Source organism: Malurus melanocephalus, unplaced genomic scaffold (genome assembly GCF_030028575.1).
Source record: "Malurus melanocephalus ecotype Western Australia unplaced genomic scaffold, MMel_1.1 scaffold_298, whole genome shotgun sequence".
In the NCBI taxonomy this organism is placed as follows: Eukaryota; Metazoa; Chordata; class Aves; order Passeriformes; family Maluridae; genus Malurus; species Malurus melanocephalus.
Window position 1 is genome coordinate 212,110 of NW_026623530.1, and position 26,832 is coordinate 238,941.

The 26,832-nt window shown below is 58.3% G+C and overlaps 2 protein-coding genes across 2 annotated transcripts in view; both read left to right on the plus strand.

Moving 5' to 3' along the window:
* The first annotated feature begins 44 nt into the window (after positions 1-44).
* STARD10 (StAR related lipid transfer domain containing 10) lies at positions 45-8,566 on the plus strand. Its single transcript, XM_057377000.1, has 6 exons — positions 45-297; positions 5,547-5,694; positions 5,918-6,021; positions 6,215-6,332; positions 7,090-7,142; positions 7,217-8,566. The coding sequence occupies exons 1-6, from the start codon at positions 115-117 to the stop codon at positions 7,442-7,444; spliced, it is 834 nt and encodes a 277-aa protein (XP_057232983.1). The 5' UTR covers positions 45-114; the 3' UTR covers positions 7,445-8,566.
* Positions 8,567-10,080: 1,514 nt separating this feature from the next.
* The window catches only part of ARAP1 (ArfGAP with RhoGAP domain, ankyrin repeat and PH domain 1), a 34,595-nt gene continuing 17,843 nt past the window's right edge, over positions 10,081-26,832 (plus strand). The window contains exons 1-5 of the mRNA XM_057377001.1: positions 10,081-10,468; positions 17,615-18,371; positions 23,909-24,057; positions 25,557-25,624; positions 26,468-26,571. Coding sequence (XP_057232984.1) covers positions 17,698-18,371; positions 23,909-24,057; positions 25,557-25,624; positions 26,468-26,571 — 995 coding nt within the window. The 5' untranslated portion in view covers positions 10,081-10,468; positions 17,615-17,697. The remainder of the gene's footprint in view (positions 10,469-17,614; positions 18,372-23,908; positions 24,058-25,556; positions 25,625-26,467; positions 26,572-26,832) is intronic.

Sequence of the window (26,832 nt, forward strand, 5' to 3'; positions counted from 1 at the left end):
CCGCCCCCGCCCCGCCTCTCCCGGTCCCATCGCGCTCTGCGCCCCGCGATGCCGCCGTAGGGGCCGCCGCCTCCCGCGGCACCGGCAGCGGCTGGGTGGGGGCGTTCCGGGGCCATGTCCGGTCACGACAGCGGCATGTCGGGTCGTGATAGCGTGCAGATCCCCGACGACCGGGAYTTCGGGGCGTTCCGGGCGCAGTGCGAGTCGGAGCGCGGCTGGAGCCTCACCTACARCAAGGGCGGAGTGGGGGTCTGGGTGCAGCTGCTGGAGCCCGAGCGCGCCCTCCACAAGATCAAGGTGAGACCTCCCGCCCGGCGCACCCCGGTGCACGGTGAGACATCCCCGGCACCCCCGGTCCACCGTGAGACGCTCCCGCCCCGGCATCCCCCGGGACCGGGGTACCCAGCGGCACGGGGGTGGCGCGGGGACCCCGYGGGGGACCTGGAGACGGGAGGGACCCTGGAGCGATGCTGCGCCTTGGGCTTGGGGGGGAGGTCGCGGGAACCCCTGGAGACCCTATAGTGAGTGGGAACTCGAAAGGTGAACCACTACCCAGGGATGAGCAGGGATCCCAGGGAATAGTGGGGTCCCTCAGGTGGCGTAGCTCCTTGGGACAAGTGGGGACTTGGCTGAGCTGGCCCCCGATGGCAAGCAGGGACCCCAGAACAGGTGGGGTTAACTGGCACACCAGGATAAGTGAACACTGGGGGAAGTGGGGACCCCAGGACAAGCACAACTCCAGGGCTGAGCCAGGGACACGTAGACACCCCTGAGGAAAAGGGGCTGTGCAGGGAGGACTGGGGACTCACCTAGGGATWAACAAGAACCCCCAAGGTGCATGGGGCCATGGGTCCTGAGTGTTGCCTATCCCCATTCTCCCATGGGAACGCTCCTCCCATGCTTGCAGCACACCAGGGCTGGGCTGGGGGACCCTTTAGAGGCTGTGGYCACCAGCCTGCTGTCAACTGGGGTTGTCCCCCTTGCCTAGAGCTCCCCCTCRTCTCCACTGCATTTCCCAATGTGTCCCTTTCCCCTCGGTGCCAGTGAGCACAGGCAGGTGCACACTCATCCAGGCTCATCCCTCTGGCAAAGCGGGGACACTGGGATTCTAAGGAACAACATGAGACAGGAGCAGTGTCCAGATGGGGTTACACTGGAGCTTCTGGCTGGTGTCTGTGTCCCTGGTGGCACCTCCATGAAGTTATCCTGGTGTTGTGGGTGGCACTGCCCTTGCAACAGTGCGGAGCACGGAWGGTGGCAGTGGCAGTGACGATGGCAGCAGTGACGATGCGGCCTGCTCACACACCAGTCTGCAGCAGCCGTGCGAGCAGCTGGCACCGGCGCTGCTGGGGAAACCTGTCCCTGGGGCACTGGCCCTGCCTGTGCCCAGCTCCTGTCATGGAACCACTGGGTTGTTTCCACTGTAGCACGTCAGAGGGGTTTGGGCTGCTGTGACCCAGGAACAGGTGCTCCTAGTGCCCTGGTAGCAGCAGTGAACCCTGACAGGGGGGATGGTAGTCTCTGGGGTGTAGGAAACTGTCCGCTGCCACTTGCACCCACCCCATCCCCACAGCGGTGGGGACCCGTGGTGGGTGGGATGTGGAGCGCCCATCACTGTGGTGTCTGGGCATGGTGGCGTGGGCATGAGTCTGTGGGACAATGCATCCTGACCCACCCCCCATTCCCAAGCTCCTTGTGTGCCCCAGACCTGCTGCTTGCTCTTGGGGGGTTGCATCCCGAAACGTTCCCCTGTGGTCTTGAGGTGACGCAGGGTGCGTCCCCTACCTGTCCCACAATCCCAGTGTGCCACGTTGGCATGGCAGGGACCCAGCCCACTCCAGGATGTCCTGGCACAGCTGTTCCTGCCACAGGACCTGGAGCTGTCTTTTGCCTGCAAGGGTCCCTTAGCCAGGTCCTGCCCCTTTCCACGCCCTCCTGGACGGATCCTGCTTGGAAAGATCCTGCTGGGTTTTCATGTGTTGATTCCACGTGTGTGCCACTGGGTATTGAGGATCCTGTGGGGTAACATTTCTTACCCCACCCTGTGGCCTCCAGCACCACCCAGGCCCACCACTCCACCCCGGATCAGATGCTCCTGCTGGGTTCTGGAGCAATGGACATACGTGGCATTGCTGACATGGTGCAGCAAGGTGCAGCCCAGGAGTTTGCCCCTCATGCTGGGGGTCTCTGCATGGGTGCTGGGGGTTCTCTGCAGCCTTCCAGGAGCTGGTTTTCCCTGAATTCATCCTGGATTCCTCCTGGATTCCTTGCCTAATTAAGTGGAACCTGAAGGTCTCGCCCTGCTTTGAGGCTGCCGCCCCCCTCCCCTCCACCCCCCTCCATTAGGGATGCAGCTCCCGTCTAACCTGTTTTCTGGAGTCTGGGAACAAGTTGGTGCTGTGGCTGATTCATCAGCGGGACATTTGGTGGCCTTGGGACTGGCTATGGATTGGGGGACCCCAGTCAGGACACCCCATCCTAGCCAGTGGGGCAGTGAGTTGGTGCCTGTGGATCTGAGATCTTCCAGGGAAGATGATTTCCCCTCTAAACGGGCTGTTCCCAAAGGATGGCTGGGAGCCATCCTGTGGGATGTAGCGGAAGGATCCGGGGTGTTGGTGGAGCCGCCAGTGTGGCTGAGCTTGGGGACCCCCTTGGTAGCTGCAGCCCTCAGTGTTCCCCTCAGGCAGGGGTGGGAGATCTCCCATTTGGATCTGCTCCTGTCCCACAGTCCAGCACCCATTCTGTGTTCCCTCGGGCCCAGCTTAACCCCAGCCCTGGGGACTTCCTCTCTTTTCCTCCTCCTCCTCCTCGCCCTGTCAGTCAATATTGACTCAAGGCTGGGGCATGYGGCTCTGGGCGCTTCCCAGGTGGCACCATCCCCTCTCCTGCTGTGCCCCCCCGGCACCCCCTGGGATGTGACTCACCTGCAGGGCAGGTCCTGTGCTACTGGCTTGACAGCCTCGCTGCTCTGGGAATAATCCACCTGAGCACGGTGCYGGGCTGGCCTGGCTGCAAGTGGGAGCAGGGGTTCTCCAAGCAAGTCATCCAGGCAGGCTCTCCCCAAAACTGCCCTGCAGGGGTGGGTGTTCCCAGACAGGTTTTTGGGTGAATGGAGGGGCTGGAGATGGGCTTTGTGGAGCAGGGATGGATCTCTGAGATTGAGGATAAGCTCTGTGGGGTTGGGGGCAGACTTCATGGGGCAGGGATGTATCTGTGGGGTTGAGGAAAGTTTCCTTGGGGATGGGGATGGGTTCTGTGGATCAAGGAATGGGTCTTTGGAGTTGGAGATGAGCACTATGGTTTTGGGGATGGGCTCCGTGAGTCGGGGATTTGTCACTGGGCTTGAGGATGACCACTGTAGGGGTGGGGCTGGGGTCTGTGGGGCAAGGAAGGTGTAGTGATTTGGCACTGGCCAAATGCCAGGTACCCACAACAGCCACTCACTTGCTCTCCTCTGMCACAGCTTGAGAGGAGAGAAAAATTTAATAAAAGGGTCATGAGTTGAGATAAGGAGTGGGAGCAAACACTCCAAGGGCAGAACAGGCTTAACTTGGAGTTATAAAGTGAATTTTTTACTAACAAAATCAGAAGAGGAAAATAAGAAGTAAAAGAAGTCCTTAAAAACACCTTTTTCCCCCCAACTCCTCCTTCGTTCCCACTGACAGCACAGGGAGACAGGGCATGGGGGTTTTGGTCAGTTCATCACCAGGATCTTCTTCCACTGCTCAGGGAGAGGAGTCCTTCCCCTATGTYACCGTGGGGTCCCTCTCACRGGAGACAGTTCTCTGTGAACTGTGGGTCCATCTCACAAGTAGCAGTCATCCCAAAACTGCTGCAACGTGAGTGTTGCACATGCAGACTGTTGTCCCAAAACAGCTGCAATGTGAGTCACTTCTCCATGGGGTGCAGTGCTCCAAGGACAGGCTGCTCCAGCCTGGAAGCAGGGCCCTCTCTCCACTGGGACTTCCATGGGCTATATCTCTGCATCCCCCGTGAACCCCATGGGCTAGAGGGCCACAATCTGCTCCACCATGGTCTTTACCATGGCTTACAGAGGAATCTCGGCTCTGCTGCCTGGAGCACCTCCTCCCCCACCTTCTCCACTGACCTTGGTGTCTCCATGTTGTTCCTCACATGTTCCCGCCTTCTCCTCTTCTCTGGCTAGAAAAACTGCCTTACCTCACCTGCTGGTTTTTCTCCATCTTATTGTCTCCCCTGTCCCGTTGGGAAGGGGAGTGATAGAGTGGCTTTGTGGATACCTGGCACCAGCCAAGGTCAACCCACTACAGTCATTTTGGCGCCCAAATTAAGATAAGTTAATAGCAGTTTATATATATATATATATACACACAGACACACATACATATTGATACACACAGACACACACACATATTGCATGCTCTAGTAATTGTCAATATTAGTTCTGAAGTTAGTAAGCTCCTGTGTGGCACACAGCATTTAGCAGCCACGCCGCTTATTTTGATTTTTCTGAGTTTGGGAACATGTTGAAACAATGGCAATGGATGAATATAACCCCTTCCCCTKCTAYGCCRTGGGGTCCCTCCCTCAGGAGACAGTTTGGCCAGTATTGAACCACGACAGACRGGACTGAGGATGAGTACTATGGAGAAACAGGCTCCATGGCTGTGTCCCACCAAGGGCCATGTGGGGCCGTGCCCCATTGGGGTGGTTCTGTACTGCTTCCCAGGGCTGGGGGATTCCATTGTGCTGGGGCCACAGGTCCATCCCTAAATCATGAACCCCACRGTCTGGGGCAGGAGGGGCTGGTGCCATCCATGAGGATAAACAGGAGCTGGTGGCATTCCCAGGGATAGGCACTGGCTSCTCTCCCTGCCCCACACTTGGCTCTAGCACACTTGACCTCTGCAGATAACATCCCTGCTACTGGGCTGGCTGCCCTCACCTTCTCCTTTGTCCTTGTCTGCCTCCCTTTCCTGGATCTGGCTGCCATGGGGCAGCTCCCCACTCTGTGCCCCCCATCCCCTTCCGTGTGACCCATGCTGCCCCAAGGCACCAGGCACAGCCCCACATACTGGCTCCCCCCAGCTCCCCTGTGCAGGGATGACGCTTTGTGGGGAGCACAATGATGAGGGGGCAGGTGGGAAAAAGGGTCCTCTAGCAGCCGGGGCTCAGCTCCACACTGCCTTGAGGCCCTGCGTGTCTGTGCTACAGTGTGGCTCTGGGTGGCAATCTGAGYTGCTGGTTGGGATCCAGGTCTTCTTGGAGGGAGTTGCACTGATTTGTTTTTTAAGAACTGGAGAGGAGACACTATCCCCCTCCCCCCCACCGCTCTCTGGGGCTTCCCACAGCTGCCTTCGCACCTGAGGGTCCCCACTGCCATCCTCTTAGGAGTTCCCCACAGCCACCTTCCCACCTAGGGGTCCCAATGGCCATCCTTCCCCCATGAGGTTCCCATTGCCATCCTACTCGGGGTCCACATGGGTAACCTCCTGCCCAGGGGTCCCCATGGGCACTGTCCCACGCTGGCAGCCCCTGGTAGGTCTCTAATGCCTCCTGCCTTGCAGTGCAGGATGGAGTGCAGGGACGTGCCGGCGGAGACGCTGTACGACGTACTCCATGACATCGATTACCGCAAGAAGTGGGACACCAATGTCATCGAGACCTTTGACATCGGGAGGCTGACGGCCAACTCTGATGTGGGCTACTATGCCTGTGAGGAGGGGGCCGGAGGATCTGGGGGGTCCTGGGGGAGGGCTGAACCCCAGGGCTGCTACCACTCCACCCCTGGGTTTGGCATCCCKGGGATCCATGGTGTCTGGCATTGAAGGGAGGAGCCTGGATACCATTTTGGGGGGATTTGGAGGGCAGGAGGGGACCCCACACTTGGAGGTGGGTGTCTCACTCTGGAACATCCCTTGCCCGGTGCTGTCCCCAGGGAGGTGTCCCAAGCCCCTGAAGAATCGGGATGTGGTCACACTCCGCTCCTGGCTTCCCATGGGCTCTGACTACATCATCATGAACTACTCTGTCAAGCATCCTGTGAGTTTAGTGGAGCACCAGTGGTCCTGTGATGCTGGGCTGGGGCTGGGGCTCACTYAGAGCTTGGGGGAATGGGGTGGAATGGTTGGGGGGCTACTCTGGGGGGTCATGACAGCCCTACTTGTGACTGGTGCCTGCTGCACCCCACCTGCCCTGCCACTGACTCATGTCCCCAYCTTGTCCCTCACCACAGAAGTACCCCCCCCGCAAGGACATGGTGCGGGCAGTCTCCATTCAGACGGGCTACCTGATTGAGGGGACGGGTGCCAAGAGCTGCACCATCACCTACCTGGCACAGGTGGACCCCAAAGGTAAGAGAGGGATCACTAGCTCTGTGCCCTGGGGCTCAGCACACCCAARTCTTTCCCTCATGTCAGTGTGTGCGTAGGAGGGGCTCAGTGGGGTATTGGGGACTCAGGGATGGCTTAGTGGGAGCTCAGAGTGGGCTTGGACAGGGGATCTCATGCGTTCTCAGTCTACGCTCATTGGTAGCTCAGGGTGGTCCCTGTTGGGGCTTAATGGGGGCTTTGGGCTCAGTGGGGGCTCAGGGTGGGCTTGGGGGGAGCTGAATGGGCACTCACTTGGGCTTAATGGAGGCTCAGTGGGAGTTCAGGTTGGGCTCAGGGGGCTCGTGGGGGTTCAGTTGGGGCTCTGGGACTTCGGGGCAGGGTCAGTAGGGCTTCAGGGAAGTCTCAGGCTGAGCTCAGGGAGACTCAGGGTGGATTCAGTAGGGCCTCTGGATGTGCTCAAGGAAGGGCTCATCAGGAGGAGCATCTCAGCATGCAGCCCGGGCTAGACACGGAGCATGGAGCAGTTTTAGGAGACATCTTGGATCAGTTCTCTTGAAATCTTTCATTTTGGGGGTCAAAGAGGGACCCAAAATGCTGAAATCACTGTTTTTGACCTTTGCAAGAGCACAGAGCAGCGTGAATTGAACCCTGTTCCCTCTCTTCAGCCACGTGGTCCCAGTGAGAGTGCCTGGGGGGGTCCCAAGTGGGGGGTCCTGGTTTTCTGGCACCTGGGGGATGCTGGGGGTCCCACTCCCAGCTGCCCCTCCCTTCTCTCCAGGTTCTTTACCAAAGTGGGTGGTGAACAAATCCTCCCAGTTCCTGGCCCCCAAGGTGAGTTTGTGGCACTGGGGTGGGTCTGGTGTGGGGGTGAGGGGTCCCTGTGCCCATCTTGCTCTTCCTCCCAGGCAATGAAGAAGATGTACAAGGCATGCCTCAAGTATCCTGAGTGGAAGCAGAAGCATGATCCTCACTTCAAGCCCTGGCTGTTCCCTGAGCAGAGCCGGCTCCCAGCCCTGGCACTCTCYGAGCTCTCCCTCCAGCATGCGGATTCCCTGGAAAACATTGATGAGAGTTCCCTGGCYGAGAGCAAGGAGGACCGTGGCGAGGGCAGTGATGAGGACAGCCTGACCTGATTCCTCCAGGAGCTCCTCTCCTTGTTGCCCCTGGCTAGGACAGCCTGACATAACTCCCCTGGGGGCTCCTCTCCCTGTCCCCCCACTTCCAACTTGATTTGTGTCTCTGTCTCAGACACCTGTACACATGCACCCCCACTTTGGGTTCGGGGGGACCCCCCCCCACTGTTGTACCCCTGTCTGGGGACAGCAGGGACATACTGGGTCCCCCAGGGTGGGAAGTTGGAGGTTGTCTGGTCACTTAGCCCTTGTGGGACACCAGTGTTGTCCCTATTGGTGGCAAACCCAAAGTGCCCTTCAGCTTTTGGGGGGGCCGAGGAAAAGGGGGGCCCTGTGCCTGCTCATGAGCCCCAGAGACCCTCCCACTGCACTTCCCCTCTGCCCCCATCCCTGCTCCCCATCTCTGTTATGGTCCAACAGAACTGCCTTCATCCCATGGGACCCCCACCCCCAGTGGACCCTTGGGCACCTGCCTGCACCTCTGGGCATGCAGAGGGGTTTTGGGGGGCTCCTGGCACCTCCTGGCATGCTGGGAAGGAGGGCCTTTGGGGTTTTTGGGCAACTCCAAGCATGTAGAGGGGAGGCTTGTAGGCTCCCAGCACCTCCAGCATGATGGAGGGGATATTGGGGTCTTACAGCACCTTCAGGCACGTGGGAGGAGTTGAGGGGCTCATGGCACCTCCACATGTGCTGTGGTGGGCCTTTTGGGGGCTCCTGGGATCTCAATTCGTGTTGGGGAGGGTCTTGGGGGCTCTCAGCATCTTCAGGTTTGTTTGGGGGAAGCTTTGGGGTAAGCTTACACCTCCAGGTGTGCTGGGTGTCTCTTGAGGATCCCAGCATCTTCAGGTACATTGAGAGGACTTGGGGGGGCTCTTGGCACCTCCAGATGTTCTGCGGGTCTCTGAAAGCTCCTGTCCGTCCCTCCCCCCATTCCAGGATGGGGACCCCAAGCTGGGTGCCTGAACCCTTCCTCCACTGGAATTTGAGGCCTTGATGGGGGGTTTGGGAGCTGGTCTTTGGCCATGCTCCTGCCCCCCCCTTTTCTGGGGGTCCACGGGGAGGAGGGATATTTTGTACCTTGTACCAGAGCTGATTATTTAGGAATAAAATCATTAAATCTGGCATGGGAGGGACTCAGCTTCTGTCCTGCCTCAGTCCTTTGGGAGCCATCCCTGTCCCCAYAGTGGGCTCAGTCAGGGGGTCCCTGTTTATAGTGGGTGCTGGTGAGACCCTCAGGGTTTGTGGGGCCCTCCAGGGGGGCTCTGGGTGATGGCAATGCTACCAAAGGGTGATGGACAAAGAGCTCTAAACTGAATTTGTGCTGGGCTACACGCTCTTGCAGCAGGTTTTCCCACAGCACCAGCCAAGTACATTTTCCCCAAAAGCACCTGTGGGARGGGAGACACGGGGTACTGAACTTTGGGGGCACTCTTTGAGGGTACATCCTGCCTTCTCCAGGAGGAGAATTCTGGGAAACAGAGCTGATACTCCTAGGCACTGTGGGCTCTGTGTGGAGCCCTGGGACTCGTCTCCTCCTGGTGTGCACTTGGCAAAACTGTTCATGTACCCCACTTCTGCTCCCTTAGTGCACTGAGCACCCCAACATCTCAGCAGGCCCCAGTCCTTCTCTGCACCCTAGCAGGGTCTTSGTTGGTGCCATTGTCCAGCGTGTGCCATTCTCTGTGTCCATGTCTGTCACCTGTGGAGCTGGGGTGGGCACTGGGGACTTGCTTCCCATTTCTCCAGTTAATTTCCACCCACCACGCCCTCCGCCYGCCCCGCCCCCCCGGACTGATCCCAATTAAAAATAGAACCCAATTAAGAAGGAACCTGCCTACCACCCCCCTGGCAGGGTGAAAATGGAGCCGAACGGGAGACAGGACATACTGCAGCAGCTCCAGAGGTAGGGGCACATGTGAGGGGGCTGGTGATGGGGTGAAACCTCTTGTGGGGTGCATTTAGGTCCATTGGTTCTGGAAGGCACAGCCGAAGACCCAGAGCTGGCACTGGAGAGAGAAGATGGCTCTGTAGAGAAGTGGAATATGCTCTGGCACATGTCTGGTGCCGGGAGGTTTGAGCAGAGCAGGGGCTCAGGTAGGAATGTGAAGGGGGCAGTGATCTCTGCGCGGTGCAGGGGACATCCCTGGATGCCGACCTGGGTGATCCCTGAAATGCTGCTGCAGAGGGCTGCAAGGCTTCAGCCCTCTAAGGATGAGGCTTGGGCATTGCCACTGGTCCCTAGGGTCTCAAACAGCACTTGGTTGTGTGACACCCCCCAAACCTGGGTAAGGCCATGGCACCCTTATCCTCTGCCAAAGGCTCTGAGAGGGTATCCCASTGGGAGGGGATCCCCCAGGATGGACCCGAGGGTTCAGTACAGGAGAGCAGGGGAATGTGATGGTTCTGGGGAGTCGGATGGGATAATGTGGGGGTGTGATGGCTYTGGGGAGTGGGGGCATGTGGTAGACGGGGGGAGTGGGAATTCTGGGAATAGGGGGGATGCAGGCAATAGAGGAGCTTTTTGGGATATCTCACACTGTCCCCCTGGCTGAGCCCCACCGAGCATCATCCCCTAATTGTGGGGCTGAGCCATGGCCCCTCCTGCCCGTGGCCTCGCGTGGGCGAGGGGCCGAGCGGGAGGGCCTTCCCTCCCCCGGAGCAGGCAGCCAGCGTGTCTCGCTCCCTGAGCGCCGGGATGAAAGGACCATTGTCCSGGGCTGGGCAGCCGTGAGGGCTGGCCATGGACACCCCACGTCCCCTCTGTGTCCCCAAACCCTCCCACTCTCCTTCTTGCTCCCCACCTAGACCTTGGGAATTGTGTGCGGAGGCAAGAACTCCCCACACAACCCATTTATTATTTTTCTGGGGAAAGTCCCGGCAGTATTCCCCTTGAATCCTGTTTCCATGCGGCAGCCAAAGCTCCGTGCGGGAACAAGCCCGGGCCTGGCAAGGGGGGCCCTGAGTGCCTCCGCCCCGGGAAGCGCCCCAGCATCCTCTCGGAGYTGCCGCCGCCACCGGACAGAGGTACTGGGTGCTCCGGGGGGCTGGAGGGGCAACCCCACCTTGGGGGCTTGGGGTCACTCCGCCTTCGCAGCCGCGCTTTCTCAGGGGGGTCGTGCTTCTTTCCACGTGCTGCTGTGGGTCCCTGGGCACACAGTGCTGGGGGGGCTGGCACTGGGGGTACTGGGAGCTGCTGGGGCGSTGGGGGGACTATGGATTGTTTCCCTGATCAGCTGCGACAGCGCTGTTCCCCCCACCCCCCTCCCTGTCCCGATTTGAGTACTCATGCCCCGGATTAACCCCAGTATACCCTTGATCAGCACCAGTACTCCCCAGCCAAATTCCAGTATGCCCCAGCTCACWCTCAGCACACCTTAGCACAACCACAATATGCTCCAGTTCACCCCCAGAACACCCCACCACAATCCCAGTACATCCCAGCTCAACCTCAGTTCAATTCCAGTATGCTCCAGCTTCCCCCCAGCAGACCCCAGTTCACCCCCAACAGATTCCAGCTCATCCCCAGCACAYCCCAGCTCAATCCCAGTACACTCCAGTTTAACCCTGGTATTCCCCAGTTGCCCCTCAGCTGCCCCAAGCAGACCCCAACTCATCCCCAGCACACCCCCACTGAACCTCAGTATATCCCAGTTCAGCTCAGCACCTCCCAGCTCAAACCCAGTTCATCCCAGTTTGATCCCATTGCTTTCCCCATCACATCCCAGCTCCTCTCCAGTGTATTCCAATTCATCTAACACATACCAGCTCAATACCAGCACATCTTAGCTTAACCCCACCTTTCCCAGTTCACTTCCAGTATATCCCAGCTCCCCTAAGCAGACCCCAGCTCAACCCCAGTATAACACAGCTCCTAGTCTCCAGGGGGCCCTGAGATTGCCAATAGCCCTCATTCCTGTGCCACTGCAGGGGTCCTACTGCCTGGCTGGGATGAGGGACATGTTGGGGGATACTGGGGACATGGTGGTGCTGCCAATGCTGGGGGTGAAGCTGGGAAAAGGAGACCCCAAGGGCCCAGCTGGTGGGTATATTTTCTGCTGGAGACTTGGCACGTCCCTGTTAATGGCTGAACAACAGTGTCAGCTGCGGCTGTGCTGGGTCCCCTGCCAGCAGTGCCTATGCCACACCGACCATCACCAACTGCACCCAGATGCCAGGTGATGCTGGTGGTGGGCTTCCCTTACTTTCTTCCTCCTCTTCCCTGCTGCTTCCCAGTCTGTCTGGCAAGGCCTGGAGCTTTACCAGCGCTGCGCAGCTGGAGCTGAGATGGCGATAGCTTCGTCCTCTGGTAATGTCCAGCTAGTTCCTTGGGACACCTTCACACTGCTAGAGCCATCGGGTTGGTGTTTGGGGTGCCCAGGGGCTGCACCTGCAYGGGGGATTCCTAGGTCTGGCACCATTTCAGGGCCAGCAATTTTAATTTGTGAGTTCAGCTCAAAAAGCCAGTTTTTGGAGGCACAGAGCCGAGTGCTGGGGGTGGGTGGCTGTTCTGGGGTGCTAGGAGGAGGGTGCCAAGGAATGTTCCTTCAAGAGCTGCCAGTGGTTTTCTGGGGGTGCTCCAGCAGCTACCAGCCATGGGTTGTTATGGGCCACAGCGAGGACATCAGGGATGGGGATATTTAGAGCAATGTTGGGGATGCGTTTGCTGCCAGAACCTAGAAAACCCCAGAACACGGTTTTTAGGGGTGTCTCGGCAGAGGCAGGGAGTGATGCTCCCCCTTCCCAGCATCTGCAGCTCCTGTGGCAGGACCCTGTGACTGCAGGGGGGTTGATGTGTGGGGAAGCTTTGCAGACGGACCCCCCAATCTACAGGAGACTGGGGGCTGGCTGTGTAGAAATGCTTTTGCAAGGTGGGAATGGGTGAATGCAGGTGGTGGTCCCTGTTTTATCCCTGCTGCAGGCAGGCACCCCTGGCTTGTCTTGGCTTGTCTGCTGTGCCGTGGTGGCCAGGGGGCTCCAGGGTGTGGCCCAAGGATGGTGACACCCTGCAGCTGGGGACAGGGCCTGTGCATAGGGTAGTGTTTTRCCCCAATGAGGATGAAGAGGAGGCAGGAGGGCATCAGGGCTGGAAAAGGGCATAGCCCTTCTACATCTGGAGGGGTCATCCCTTCCCCATGAGACTTTCACTTCCCACTTTTGGGAAGGTGAAAGAGGGACTCGCGTGGTTTCGATGCTGGGTGTGGGGTGATGGGGCTGCTTTCCCATGGAGGAAGGAGGTGTCGTGCTTTCCAGGGTCACCCACCAGGGACCCTTCCTCTGCAGCCATTGTCAGACCCTGGGACATTGGGGTTTCTCTAGGGTGGCTGTGCACATGGGGTTTGGCTTCCTGACCTAGTTTACTGGCAGCTTCCATAAAGTGTGTCAGGAGCTGAGAGCATTCTAGTGGRACTCAGTGGGTAGTGACAACATTGCCAGATGCATTTACCCTTTTTTCTGGCTGGATTTGCCGATTTCTGTTTGGATTTATCCTTTTTTTTTGACTGGATTTGCTAATTTCTGGCTGTATTTGCCCCTTTCCTGGCTGSATTTGACAGGCAGGCAGCAATGCTCCAGAGGGGAATGCCGTCAATCTTGTCTATTTGTTGATGCCACAGCCTGGGACATGTTTCATCTTCACCTTTACCGCCARGGGAAAAGGGGAACATAGGTAGGACCTTGGGGAAATGATGAACCTCCCAGTTTCCTGCCCCCTTATCCCTGACTTCTCACCCACCTCATCACTGCCCACCTTCCACCTCTRTGCATACCCYCCATCTCCACAGAGAGCTGKCTCGGGGCAGTTCCCATGCTGGGGCACACCCTGGGGTGTGTGTGAGCCCTCAGGGCCCTGAGCAGGGGCTGGGCACCCTCTGGCAGCTCCACATGAACCACCGAGAAATGGCAACCCAYGGCAGTGGGAGGAGGCGCCAGAGAAGCAATTCCACCCCTGGATCGGCAAGCCTGAACATGATACCTGAACAGCACCTGGGAGGTTTGAATATAATTTGCAATTTTTTTTTGGCTGAGAAGATYTTGAAAATGAAAAAGCTTCATCCTCCCAGGAAAGACTTGGGGAGCTGCTGCGCAGATGGGCATCCACTGAGGTGGAGTATGGAGGGTTTGGGTGGGAGGGGTCCATGGATTGCTGGGTGCTGTCCTGGGATCCTTTGTTTGCTTTGGAGAGGAGCACTCTCTGCTTGCTGAGGATTCTACTTGGGCAGTTTCAGGGTGAGGATGTGGTGTTTTGAATTTCCAGCTGCACTGGCAATATGCGGTAACTCTGGCGTGTCCATTGGGGACATCAGGTTCACCCCCCAGATCCAGCAGGGACACTGGGGACATTGGCCTCATTCTGGCTGGCCACGGGCCCTGGCTGAGGATCTCTTCTTAATTTTGGTAGGAAAGGGTAAAAATCATTGTGGTACGAGAGTGGTTGCCCAGCGCTGCTGGTGTGTAGTGGCTGAGGAACCCCCTTCCCACTGGTGGCCAGCCCTCTTCCCACAGATCCTTCTGCCACTTGGCTTTGTCCCCTGTGCCCATGGGAACCCTGGTGGGGAACAGCTTACTGCCCTCCCTGGGGATCCACAGGGGTCCTGAGGTTGTGGGACRTGGCAGCCACATGCTTGTTCATCCCTTTTTGTCCAGGGGCCAGAGCTCAGCTTGTCCTGCTGCCCCACACAGCCCCGTATTTAGTGCCTGGTTCCTGCCGTGGTGCTGGTAAACCCTCACTTCCCAGAGATCACCCGGCCCGGCTCTTCCTTCCTCTCCTGCTGAAAGCCCTGCCCCGTCCTTGTGTCACCCAGGGCACAAACGGCCGCAGGATCCGGCCTCCTTGTCCCCGTGGTCGGTGCATCACCGCACGGAGGCCCCACAGTTCCGCTGGGGCCTGGGCTGCTTATTGCACCATGTCCCAGCTCAGAACTCTGCTTGGCTTTCTGGAAAGTTCCCATCCCTGAGGTGGAGTTTGAGGAAGTCCTGGGGCAGGCAGAGACCCCTTGGCGAACCTTCAGTGCACCAGCTGGACCGCAGGCACGCCGGCCACCTCCTGCTGCTGAGCCGAGGGACTGTGCTGGTAATTAGCTCTCCTTGATTAATGAGCCCACAGACCTGGGGAAGGGGAACATGGGGTGCAGGCAGGGTTTGCCTGCATTGGAGGAGGAATTGCAATAGGAACTAGATCCCTCAAGCAGGTGCCAGACACCCAACAGGKCTCCTATGCTGGATTTTCCTGGCTSATWGCCACTATCCTGGGTGCCATCGAAGGGACAGGCAGGGAAGAGCTGTGGAATGGCCACCACTTTACTATCTGGTGTCTGGGTGCTGAGTGCAGCTCTGTCATTGACATATTGATGACCCTGGTCCCACTACTTGATCCGTGGCAACTTTTTAGGGGTAATGTTGATTACCTGGGGGAAGCCGGGGCCGGTGGAGGGAGCATGCTCTCCTGTCACTTCCAGTCAGAGCCCATAGTCACCCCCATGGCATACACAGATCCTTAACAGAACAAGCCCAATCCTCATTAGTGCCCCACATGAGGGGTGGGAAACCCACAGCCTGAGAGCAGTGGAAGGATGCAGGGGGGAAGGGTAGGAACACCTTCACAGTAGGGGGGGCTCCTTCCTGTGCCAGGATGCTCASCTCTGCTGGGGAAAGAGGTGCATCCCAAACCCTCTGTTGAGCTGAGGGCATCCAAGGCAGGCTGGGGTGGCTGGGGGAGCCCCCAAAAAAGCAGCTAGCACCCAAGTTTGGGGGCAGGGACAAAGGGGACCAGCCCCAGGCACCCCCAGATCCTTCATTCCCCAGCACTGGGAGAGTGAGGTCTGTATGGGTTTGGGATGGGGCTGAGGGTCTGGTCCTYATGTATTTTGGCATCCCAGCTCATCCCCCACAGAATGCCAGTGCCACAGTGCCGGCTGATCACCATAGCCTTTGCCATTCCCTCTTCACGCCTCTTGTCCAGCCTTTAAGTCTCTTACAAAACAACCCCTGTGGTGTTGCCTAATCCCAGGGAGGAATGCAGTGGGTCAGCACTGGGAGGATTGGGGCTTGGCAGGGGCCATGGCCAGGGTTACCCCCTGATCCCCAGCAGCCAGCTGGGTTACGGTGTCTTCCTGGGTTGATTGTGCTTCTGGAATATCCTCATCTTGTTTAGGACAGAGGTTAAATGATTAATGATTGGGGAAGGAAACCTACTGGGGGCCTGATGAATGATTTACTTGGTGAGGGCTAAGGGCCAGACAGCAACGGGGAGCTGCCAGCCTGCCACACCAGGGACCTTGCACGTCCATCAGCGGAGTCCCTGATGGAAGGAACATCCCATCCCTGTCCCTGGTGAGCACCAAGGAAGGCCCTCAGCCACCCCAAATAGTGCTGGGACAGTGCAAGTGGTGAGCGCTGGTGCAGCYGTCCTTTCCTGACAGGTCTGTCCCACCACTGCGTCCATGTCCTGGCCCAGCACYAGGGATGTTGGCACTGGTGTCAATRGGTGACACTGGTGGTGACTCCTCKGCTCTGGCCAGGAGGGGTGACATTTGTGGGAGCTCCATACTGGTGTCACCGTGTTTCCCTCTGCTCCTCCCTGGTGTTTTGCCTCTGCAGGCAGCACCCAGCTGGGATTGTGCCGGTGTCACTGAGATCTGGTGACAGCAATGTCACCCAGCACCATCACTTACCCATTTTCAATAATAGATGAGGGCTTTCTAGGTGTGGAGGTGGGAGACACAATTTTATTCTGATTCAGGGATTTTGGTGCTGCTGGTTGGGATTTCTGGGGCCAGTGGGAAGGTCCTGGGTACTGCTGGTTTCTCTGGTGCTGCTGATTTCTCTGGTGCTGCCAGCAAGGAGCCACAGGAGTCAGCCAGCCCTAGGTCCCTGTTGCTCCTTCCTTGGAYGCTTGGTCCTTGGAGCCTGAAGCAAAGCCAAACTGTGCCAGGAAGTGCCAGGGCAGCCGCACTGTGGCCAGAGCCCAGCAGCAGCACTGGGATGCCAGTGTCTGGAGGTGTAGGGGACACTGGCTGTGGGGACCCCGTGGGGCCTCAGGCTCGGCAGTGTCCAGTTAGTGCCAGGTCGAGGATAAGCCTTGCTGAGCTGTGCACTTTGCACCGAAACCGCAAGCACTGCCGAGGACTGGGACATGCCTGAGTCACAGAAAATGTGACTCTGATGGCAGATCAGAWCGGCCTATTTACAGCTCCAGGAAATCCTCTGGCTCGTTCTTAGCAGGTCTAAAAAAATCTCCAGCAAACCCAAAATAAGATGGTGCTGGGGTCACTAGCAGTGCTGCATGTGCCAGCRTGATGAGATCTGCCTTCCGCCTGGAGCCTGCTGAGGCTGTGATGCTGGTGGGTGGGAAGGGCAAGGTATCCCATCTGCTGCTTGTTGGGATAGCAGAGATTTGCCCCACCAACAGCTATGGTGTGGGATGGGTGTTTTGCTGCAGGAGCTGGGACACCRAGCAAGTCCCCATGTTCCAAGCTATGGGTGCAACAAGGGCACTCGRCTAGGTGTGTGCACTGAGGGTGCTGTRCAGGTGCTCTGCCAGCACCCCAGGGTGCCATGCTGGAGCAATGCCAAGGACAGACAGGCTTCTGGAGCTGGGAGCAATGCCAGCACATGGTGGGCACATGGTCTGTAAGGAGCGGTTTGGTGTGGTGTGGGCTGGGGGCTCCAGCAGCAGCACTGCCACTGCTGCGATGGGGGCAGCCTGGGAGAGGGGACAGCCTTCTGGATCCAACTGTCTGTATCACTTCTTCCTGGCTTGCTGCTGTAAACTGGGGGAGCTGTACCCTGACAGGTGACAGCCCTGAGGTGCAGCCAACAGCTCCCCTGCCTTTGAATCAGGCATACTCAGGCATATTCCCTGATTCCCACAATGTGGGACCCCCTTTCCCCCCAGCCCAAATGTCACACCCTGAAACCATGCTGAGGCCCCATGATGCCATCACAGGTAAGGCTCAGTGGGGACGGCCTTTATGTTTTGATGCCTAAACTGGGACCCCCCAGCATTTACACATTCTTGCAGCCCCCTGCTTCAGGACTGGGTGATCCTGGGGAGGAAGCGTGCTTGGAGGCCCTAGGAAAACCAGGTGGCTTCACTGGGAATGTTGGTTTTGGGACTCCAGGCTTCAACTGGTATGTGTTTTGTGACGGTGATCCTGTTGTCTCCATTCCCAGGTCCTGATGTCGTCCTGAGCCTTGCTGGCAGCCTTGCTGGAGATGAACTGARTCGTGCAAATCTCTGTGGCCAGGCCCCTGCCATGGAGGAGGCGGGATCTCTGCCGGTGGCAGCCTGGCTGTCTGCCCTCCACCTTGACCAGTACGTGGAGACCTTCCAGCAAAACGAGCTGTGGTCAGTGTGGGACTGCCGGGCTCTGACAGATGAGAGGCTTACTCACCTTGGGGTGCTGCTGCCTGGCCACCGCCGCCGCATCCTCCTGGGGCTGCAGAAAGCTTTTGCTGAGGCCCCACTGACCGCCGGGACTCACCAGCCCCCTGCCATTAAACCTGTCCCCATGAAACGCCACATCTTCCGCCTGAGTGCTTCRACAGGGCCGGAGCAGCTGGAGCCCCAGTGCCCACCAGTGCCCGGTGGAACCCCGCTGCTGGAGCTGGAGCGGGGTGCAAGCTTTGCCCAGCTGCCCCCACCCATCCCACCCAGGATGGGCTGCCGCCCCCCCCTCAAATTCTCCTCATCACTATCRGGGAGCAGCCCCGAGCCCTGCCCTGCACCCTGCAGCCATCTCCCAACCCTGGAGGATCCCTCACCACCAGCCCTTGGAGAGAAAGGCCCTGCTGACAGCAGGGCGAGACCCCCACTGCCACCGCTGCCAGCCAAGCGGCACCAACTGGAAACCAAGTGCCAGAGCCTGAAGGGCCCCTCGCTGACTGACCKCCCCCCTGTGCTCCCCCCCAGGGCTGTGTCCCACAGGAGGTAAGGGGGTGCCAGGGRCATGGGTTTGGGGTGCCCCAAGGCATTGGGGTCTGTGTGGGGGGCTACTGTGATGTGGGTGAGACCCTTGGGGTCATGACATGGGTTGCCTGGGGGACCTACACTTCTCCAGAGCTCAGCACATCTCCTGGAAATACCCGCACCCCAGAGCTCAGCACATCTCCTGAGAGTACCCCCAGCCCCAGCACATCCCATGAGGGTACTAACCCTCCCCCAGCCTCAGCACATACTCGGGGGATGCCCCTGCCTCAGGCCACAGTATTTCCCAGGGCTTCCTACATTGCCCATCACTGGGTGGGCTGAGATATTTATTTTGACTGTGGCTGGATGTGTCCACCCTGTTCACCCCAGTCACCCAGGTCACCCCAGCCTGTCATGGGCTGGGWCTCAGTCCTTGCAGCAATGTAGAGCCCTGCTTTGTCCCCACCTGCAATGTAGGCAGTGCTGAAGCCTGAGTGTGAACTCTCCATACCAGGGAGTGCAAGATGGTGAGCTGCAGCACAGAGGGAGTGGGGCAAAGCTGCTGCCAGCTGCTGTGGCTAGATGACATGGGAGCAGGCTGGAGTTTGGGTACAACAGCGTTTGCAGCCCCTGCTTTGATGTCCCAAATCCCCCAGTGCACCCCCAAATCCTGCAGAGCGCGGGTAGGTGTGGAGTGAGGACGGGCAGTGCAACTGGTGTTTGGAGGGGACAGAGGTGCCAGCACCCTCCTGAGGTGAGGTGGGGGAATGTCAGCAAGCCTGTGTGGCACCCCCGGGGAGGGGGCGACCCACAGACTTCCCAACACTCTTAGGTATCTGTTCCTGGCGCTGGAGTGTCTAGCTGGTCCCCTGAGGTGGGGTCCTGGGAATGGGGTTGGGTTTGTCCGGAGTGATGGTGCTGGATGGGATCACGCGTGTAGTCAGGATGAGAATGGGAGGGCTGGTGGCAGGGCTCCCCCTCCAGCTTCCCATCCCAGTGCCCCTTGGTCCAGACAAAGGGGACCAGACCCAGACAGCCCCCGATGACTGTCCCTTTGGTGCGAACTGTGCTAGTTTGGTGCTGGACGTGCCATGGGTTTGGTGCTTGCCATGCTGGTTTGGTGCCAGCTGTGCCATGGGTTTAGTGCCATCTGTGCCGCCAGTTTGGTACCAGCCATGTCTGAGTTGGATACTGGCCATGCCCTGGGTTCTTGCTGGCCATGYCCTGGGTTCTTGCTGGCCATGTCCTGGGCTCTCACTGGCCGCACCGAGGTTTTGGTGCCGGCCACGCCGCTGCTTCGGCCAGCTCAGGAAGTTTTGCTGCAGTGCAGGAAGTGCCGCGGTGAGAAGCTCCGCTCCCCGCCGGCCTCCCCCAGCCCTCCCCGTGCTTCCGATCGGTGCCACCGGGGTTCCTGTCACCTGCCCAGGTAGGGGGACACGGCTGGCACAGTGCCAGTCGTGCTGCACAGCGGCAGGCGGCGCTCGGGGCGGAGGGATTTTTGGGACGGGATCTAGCGCTGCCGGCACTACCGGGTGCGAGTGTGGCTCTGCCGGCTCCAGCGGCTGTTTCCTGCCCTGGCCTGTGTGCGCACAGGCATTGTTGGYCCCCAGTGCCTGCTGCCCTGGGGGATGGGCGCTCCACCGCGGAACAGGGGCTGCCCACCTTGGTATGGCACCCCCAAGACTGTGCGCTGGAGCTCGGGGGCTCGGATTCCCCCTTGGAGCTGTCCCGGGGCATCTCGGGGTGCATAAAGCTCAACAGCACCCCCGGGACAGAAGGGTGTTCCAGTGGCTTGGGGACCTGTGGGGTCTCCATGGCAGAGCCCTGGGGGCTGTGCCAATGTGGGACAGGTGGGTGGCCTTAGGGCACACTTGGTGTGCCCTGATGCACACATAACATACAGATTATGCGTATGGGTTGGTGCTTGATAGCAACAAAAGGGAATATGTATGGGTGTATATATGTGTATATATATGTGTGTCTATGTGTGTGTGTGTATTTCTCACATAGAACTTGATGCTGTAGTGAATATACACAGGAATGTATCTGCATCTATATATATATGTTGTATGTGTCTTATATGGATATATTGGGGAGTTCAGAACTAACCAGTTGTACCCCAAAACCCTTATCACAAAAGTCACTTTAATTGTATGACCCGGGATGTATTATAGGTGAGTTCTTGTTTTGAGAACATTTTAAAAATAAAGAGCTCTCATCTCCTAAGAAATTCTTCCCTCTGAGGGTRGTGAGGCCCTGGCACAGGCTGCCCAGGGAAGTTGTGGCCCCATCCCTGGAAGTGTTCAAAGCTGGGTTGGACAGGGCTTGGAGTAAACTGGGATTGTAGGCGTCCATGCCCATGGTATGAGATAAGCTTTAAAGGCCTTTCCCAATCAAACCATTCCATGATACTGTGACTCTTTGGCCAGCACCGGTGCCTGCTGGAGATAGAGGAGGTGCTGTGGTGCAGGACAGCTGGCATGGACAAGGGGTGTATTCAGGAGGGTGAGGGTGTGAGTCACACTAGGGCAAGTGTTGGGTCCTGGCTCTGCGTGCAGGGCAGCATGTGCTGGGAGCTTGGGAAACTGCACACACTGGGGCTCYCTGGAATCCCTGGAGTGATGGATGCCTGGCTAAAGTGCTCTGYGCTGGGAACGAGGGAGCCCCACAGCTGCAGGGTGCTGCTGTTGGCCCTAAACCCCATCCTGCTCCCATGGGGGGACCTGCCCAGGGTGGCTGCAGCCAATGAACGTGAAAGGCCTGGGGGTGGGTGGGGATACTGCTGYGCTGCCCAAGGACCAGCAACAGTGGGTGATGCTTGCCATGTTGGGGCTGATGGTTGCTCGTGTCTGTATGATCCTTGCCCATGYTGGATGATGGCCACACCAGGGTGGGTTTGCCCAGGTCTGGATGGTACTTGCCCCCATCGGGGTGATGCTTGCTTCATCCAGGCTGGGGCTGTGGCTCTTTGCCTGCAGCAGTGAGGCAGCTGCATTGGTCTGGCYCTGTCTCTGGGTGGAGATGAGCCCCCACCATAACCCCTTGTGGAGGTGGGRGTGCCCACAGGGGAGGTACCTGCAAGGATGAGGGCTGAGGAAGAGCTGGAGTACCCCTGCCTGTGCCTGTGCTCTGCCCAGGAGCAGAGCAAGTGACCTGGCACTTGTGGGGTGACGCCACCCCCCCATCTCCCCTCACTTCCGGCTGTGCTGCCGTGGTCCCCAGCRCTTCCTCCTAGCTGCTTGCAGAACCATATTGTGGTTTCCTCCAGGCCATGCTCACCTCTGGGTTCTCACCATCCCCCCAAACCCTGGGCCACCCCAAGCACCCAAGGAGATAATAGGATTATCCTAGCCCTGCTGGGTGTGGGATGTCTGCGATAGGTTGATGGCAGCAACTATGTTCAACACTGGGAGCTCTCCCTCACCAGTTTCTGATTTGATGTGCCGCTCCCAATGCCAGCAGCAGGGCTGGGAGCTCTCCAGTTTTGGCTGCTGATAGCTCATGCCTAGACACCCCATGGATAGTCTCAGCAGCAGTGGGTGCTCATGTCTGCACTCTGGTCATGGGATGAGGCTGTCAGTGAGGGCACCCCCTCTCCACACTGGGGGGCAGGGGGTGCAGGGGGTGATAGTGTACCCATACTGCCCCATGGAGCCACAGGGGTACATGAAGCCCAGGGATGCTACAGCAGAAGGTGATGACATGGAGAGYAGCGGCAAGGGTGTTTTGGGGAGCTGGGATGCCATTTGTGCCTGAACTCTGTGGGTGCCTATCCTGCTGGCCCCTGGGATGGTGGGGCTGGGGGCTGGGCAGGACTGGGGCTGGGCCAGAAACTCTCCTGAGAAGTGCCTGTCCAGGAGATGGGGTTTGTCTTGGCCTGAGGCTTGTCATCTCCCTGCTGGCCATGGGGCTTGTGCTGCAGCCCCCCAATCACAGCCCAGGAGGCAGATGTCATCCTGGGTGGCTGCACTGATGCAGACCCAGCCAGGCTCTTGCTGGAGACTCTGTGGCTTGTGCACTGTCACCTCCATGTCACCTCCATGTCACCTCCTGTCTCGGGTCCCTGCACACCTGGGTGCCCCAGCAGCTCCTGCCTGGTGGTGTTGGTAGCAGTGCTGCTCTGCTCCCCTGCCCACGCTCCTCTGCCCATGCTCCCCTCCTTCCCTGCCAGCATTCCCTAATGTATGGATGGTTGTGGCTGGTTACCATGGAAATGGCTGCTGAGAAATGAGGTCAGGCTGACCCAGGGAGAGCCAGCACTCCCGTCTTCCCCTGCTTCCTGCTCCAGCCAGGGAGAAGTTTYTTCTCCAGCTCATCCCAAGCTAAGGTAAATCTTTTGTGTGTGAGCCCTGGTGCTGGGAGGCACATCCCCAGAAAACAGGGGGTGCTGATGGCAGCCTTGGCCATGGAATCATGGAATCACAGAATGGTTTGGATTGGATGGGATCTTAAAGTTCTTTTAGGTTCCATCCCCCCTGCCATGGGCAGGGTCACCTCCCACTAGGGCAGGTTGCTCCAAGCCTCACCCAACCTGGCCTTGAACATTTCCAGGCATGGGGCAGTCTCTTCCTTGACARCCTTCTCTTGACAGCCTCTGCCATGGCCTCATGACCCTGAGGGAAGAGCTTCTTCCCAATATCCAGTCTAACCAGYTGTTCCTACTTGTGGCTATGGTGAGAGGTAGCTGGGGAAGGGTGGAACTGGTACCAGTATGCAGATCCCCTGGGGCTCACCTACCCAGGGCTTGAAGTGAAAACTCTGTCCTGCCCTTTGATTCAGGGATGTTCCAATGGTGCCTTATATTTTTATATCCTGGAGAAACGTCCTCTTAATTTCCTGCCCTAGGAAACACCATTACCCCAGAAATTTCTGTTGWTTGCCTGCTGCCTTTGAGCCTCAGAAAGGCAGGAAGCAAGGAACAAGAGGTAGGAGCAGCTGAGCTCGGCTGCTCAGGGGGTCTGTGGGGAGAAGGACAGTCCCYATGGCCCCTCTCCCCACTGGTCAGGATTTTGGGGCTGGGGGCATGGCTCACTGACCCAGGAGAAGCTCCATTTCCAGGAGTTCTTGCTACTGTAGCAGTCACCCTGGATCTCCAGTGTCTACCCCACAGTGAGGAAGCTGCTGGCACAGAGCATCACTAGGGCCCCCATCCTGCTCAGGGAGCCCTGTGGCCACCTGCAAATCAGCTAATGAAGTGGCTCTGCCGTTGTTTAGACTAGAGGAAAAAAAACAACCTGCTCTGGGATGTGGCTTCAAGGCTGTGGGTGGCTTGGGGTGTCCCAGAGCCAGATAAGGATCCTGAGCCGTGGAGCACACACAGGGGAGTGARGCTGGATGCCAGGAAAACATTTCCAGCCTAGAAACTAGTCATATAACCCAAGCACAGGAAAGGCTTTGCTGTGGAGTCTGTTAGGAATTGGTTTGTGGGTTTGGGTCTGCTGGGGTTTGATCCCTTTTGGGGGTCCTCTTGCACTCTGTGGTCTGCCCCTGAAGGGTATAAGGGCTGGGAAGTGGGGCAGGGGCTGGCATAAGGCAGTGCGTGCTCCTGTCTCCCTCAGCATCCCTGCCAAAGAGGAAGTCCCCATTACGGAAAGAGCGCCCGGTGTCACCCTGTCCCCGCTGTTTCCCGTGCCTTGCACGAAGCTGCCACCCCCACCACCACCGGAGCTGCCATCCAAGGCCACCCTTCCCTTCGTGCCAGAGTTCGGTGAGTACAAGGCGGGGCCCTGTGCATTTGTGTTCCCCTGTCACAAATCTTCCCTTGGGATATCTGGCTGCCATATCCATCCCACTGTGCTGTGGGTGCTGTGCCTTCCTTCTTGCCAGTTTGTTCCTCTGTCCTTGCTGGTCTCCCTTTCTTCTCTATCCCCTTCCTTCCCTTCTGGGCTGGGGGTGTTAGTAGTGCAAGATCTAGGTCAGGGGATTTACAGTGTGTGAGATCTGAGCTGGGGCCTTCACGGGAGGGGTGTAAGCCCTGGGTTGGGAGTTTCAGGGGWTGTAAGATGTGGGCTGGGGAGTTGGGTCCAGCCTCTCCTAGCGCAGAGCAAAGGTTTCTGTGGTTGCTGGAAGCATCCACTTGCACTCACAGAGGAAAAGTGTACCTATGAGGGGGGTGAAATGCAGATATCCCTGGTTCTGGGGTCCCAGGACCATGCCTTTGCACCCCCCAGCCCCTTTCTCAGGGTGTCCATGGGGCTAGGCCAACTGCAGTGAGCAATGCTGCTTTGGGGACCCCCATGGAGGGCTGCAGGTCTGGTCTTGGGGTGCAGCCCTGGCTGGACTATAATTCAACTGGAATAGCTCTGCTGGAAGGAAGAGGAAGGGCTGAGTTCTGTGGGGTGCTGGGTGTCTTTCAAGGCCAGCAGCCCTGTAGGAAGTAGCACTGGTTTAACTGGGAGCTGGGGTGTGTTTCAGAAGCTGGGAGAAGCCATGGACAGGGAGCTTATCTGTTTGTTGGGGGGTGCAGKGAGGAAAGCTGCTCCCACCCTGAGGAGTTTGAGATGCAGAGTCTGCAGGGGGTTTCCRTGGTGCCAAGGTGAGCATCTGCCTGCATTCCTCAACTCCCTTCAGCCTGGGAGCATCCTTGCCTGCTGCCAGGGCCCAAACAGCATCATCTGGATTGGGGTTTTGGGAGGAATCTGCTCCAGATTCTCTGGGATTTGGGAGTGGTTATCTGCCAGGGCCAGGCAGTCTGGGACCACTTGTTCCCTGTGAAGTTACAATCCTGACCAGGATTCCTGCTGATGTGAGTGCTGGCTGAGAGTGTGGAGGAACCATCTCTCTCTCCTGTTGTCCTCTGGGATCTCATTTCCATGGTGCACATGGGAGCTGATAAGGAATGGAAGAAGAGGGAGGGGAATCCACCCTGGAAAACCCCAGCAGCAGGAGCTCCCAGGCAGAGATGGGAAAGCCTGGCTGGAGCTATGGTCCTGGGGCTGGTGTCAGCAAGTCCCCTTCTGGTGAGGCCAGGAATGTCATGACTGTGGTGGGAGGTGCCACTAGAAGGACTTTGCCCTTTCCTGCTCTTCTCCAAACTCCTTGATAAAACTTTTGTTGTCGCAGGGATGGGGTGGTTATTTGCCAGGGGCAAAGCAAGGGGGGGGAAGCTAGCCATGCGTGCATTCTCATCCTCCCCACAGGCTCTGGGGTAGCAGGGGGATTTGGGACCCCTTGCTCCACCCCAGATGATTCCCTTTCCTTTGTCAGATGACTCAGACTACGAGGACTCGGCGTGGGAGGAGGAATTAGCCAGACCGGCGGGGGAGATGGCCAAGGTTGGTCCCACCATGGGGCTGGAGGAGGGTAGGAGCTGGCAGGGTGACTGGCCCTGAGGACTGGTGCTGGCCTTGGGATGCTCCAGAGATACTGGTTAAAGCTGGAGGAGCGTGTTAAAGACTAGAGAGGGGGTCACTGAGCCCCCCCCCCCCCTGGGTCTCTCATAGGGAGTAACCTCCTGAGTGTCCCGTGGGGACTGAAACCCCAGAGCTGCAGCTGGGTCCTTCAGTGTCCTTGGGAAGTACCCACCAGGTTTTTCAGTGGTGCTGGAGCATGAGGGTCCCTGGGGAGCACCCACAAGGTCTCACCCCAGTGTTCCCAGGAAGCACTCACTGCGTCCTTTGGGGTGTCTGGGAGCACCCCCAGCTGTGCAGCACCCCGGCCCAGGGTGTGTGCTAGTGGACACCTCCAGCACTGCAYCTTGAATATAATCCCTGGATTGCGAATTTCTGTCTGCCTCCCTTGCTCCCTGGGGTGGGAATGGATGGATTTGAGGAGTCCCATCAGCTGCAGAGCCCCCATAGCACCTGAAGCCCCCATCTGGCTTTGCTTGTGAACACCAAGACTAAGGGGATGATGCCAGATTTCTCGTGAAGTTCTGACATTTTTAGCTGCTGTAAATAACCATCTTGGTGTTCAGCTCCTCCCTTGACTGCACTTCCCTCTCTCTGCGAGCTTCAGCATGCTTCTTCCTGAACACCCTGACACTGTGGGCACCCACTTAGCTGAGTATGGGCTGGTGACACAGCTTCGTGTCCCCTCTCCTTCCATCCATCCTGCACCCTCACGGGCACTCAGGGCWCCAAGGAGATCCCACATGTCATCCATATGTGCCCCTGCAGGAGGATGCTGAGCCCAGGATGGGGAGACCACGGTCCCTGCGTTTCAACAGCCTCTTCAGTGAAGACGAGTTCAGCGAGGACCACCCTGATGCACCCCCTGCCAAGTACGAGCTCGGCTGCCATGCTGTGTGCAGGGGACATGTGTGTGCAGCTGGTGACACGCTGTGTGTGTGTATGTAGCCAAGGGATATGTGTGCATGTACCAGGGGGTGCTTGTGTGTATGTTGGGTGTGAGCACAGGCAGAGAGCTCTTGTGCATGGCAGGGTGGGTGAGTGCATAGCTCAGGGCTTCTTGTGTGTGCACAGCTGCACAGTATGCACACGTGTGCACATGAGACCTGTGCATGGGAGCACATGTGTGTGTG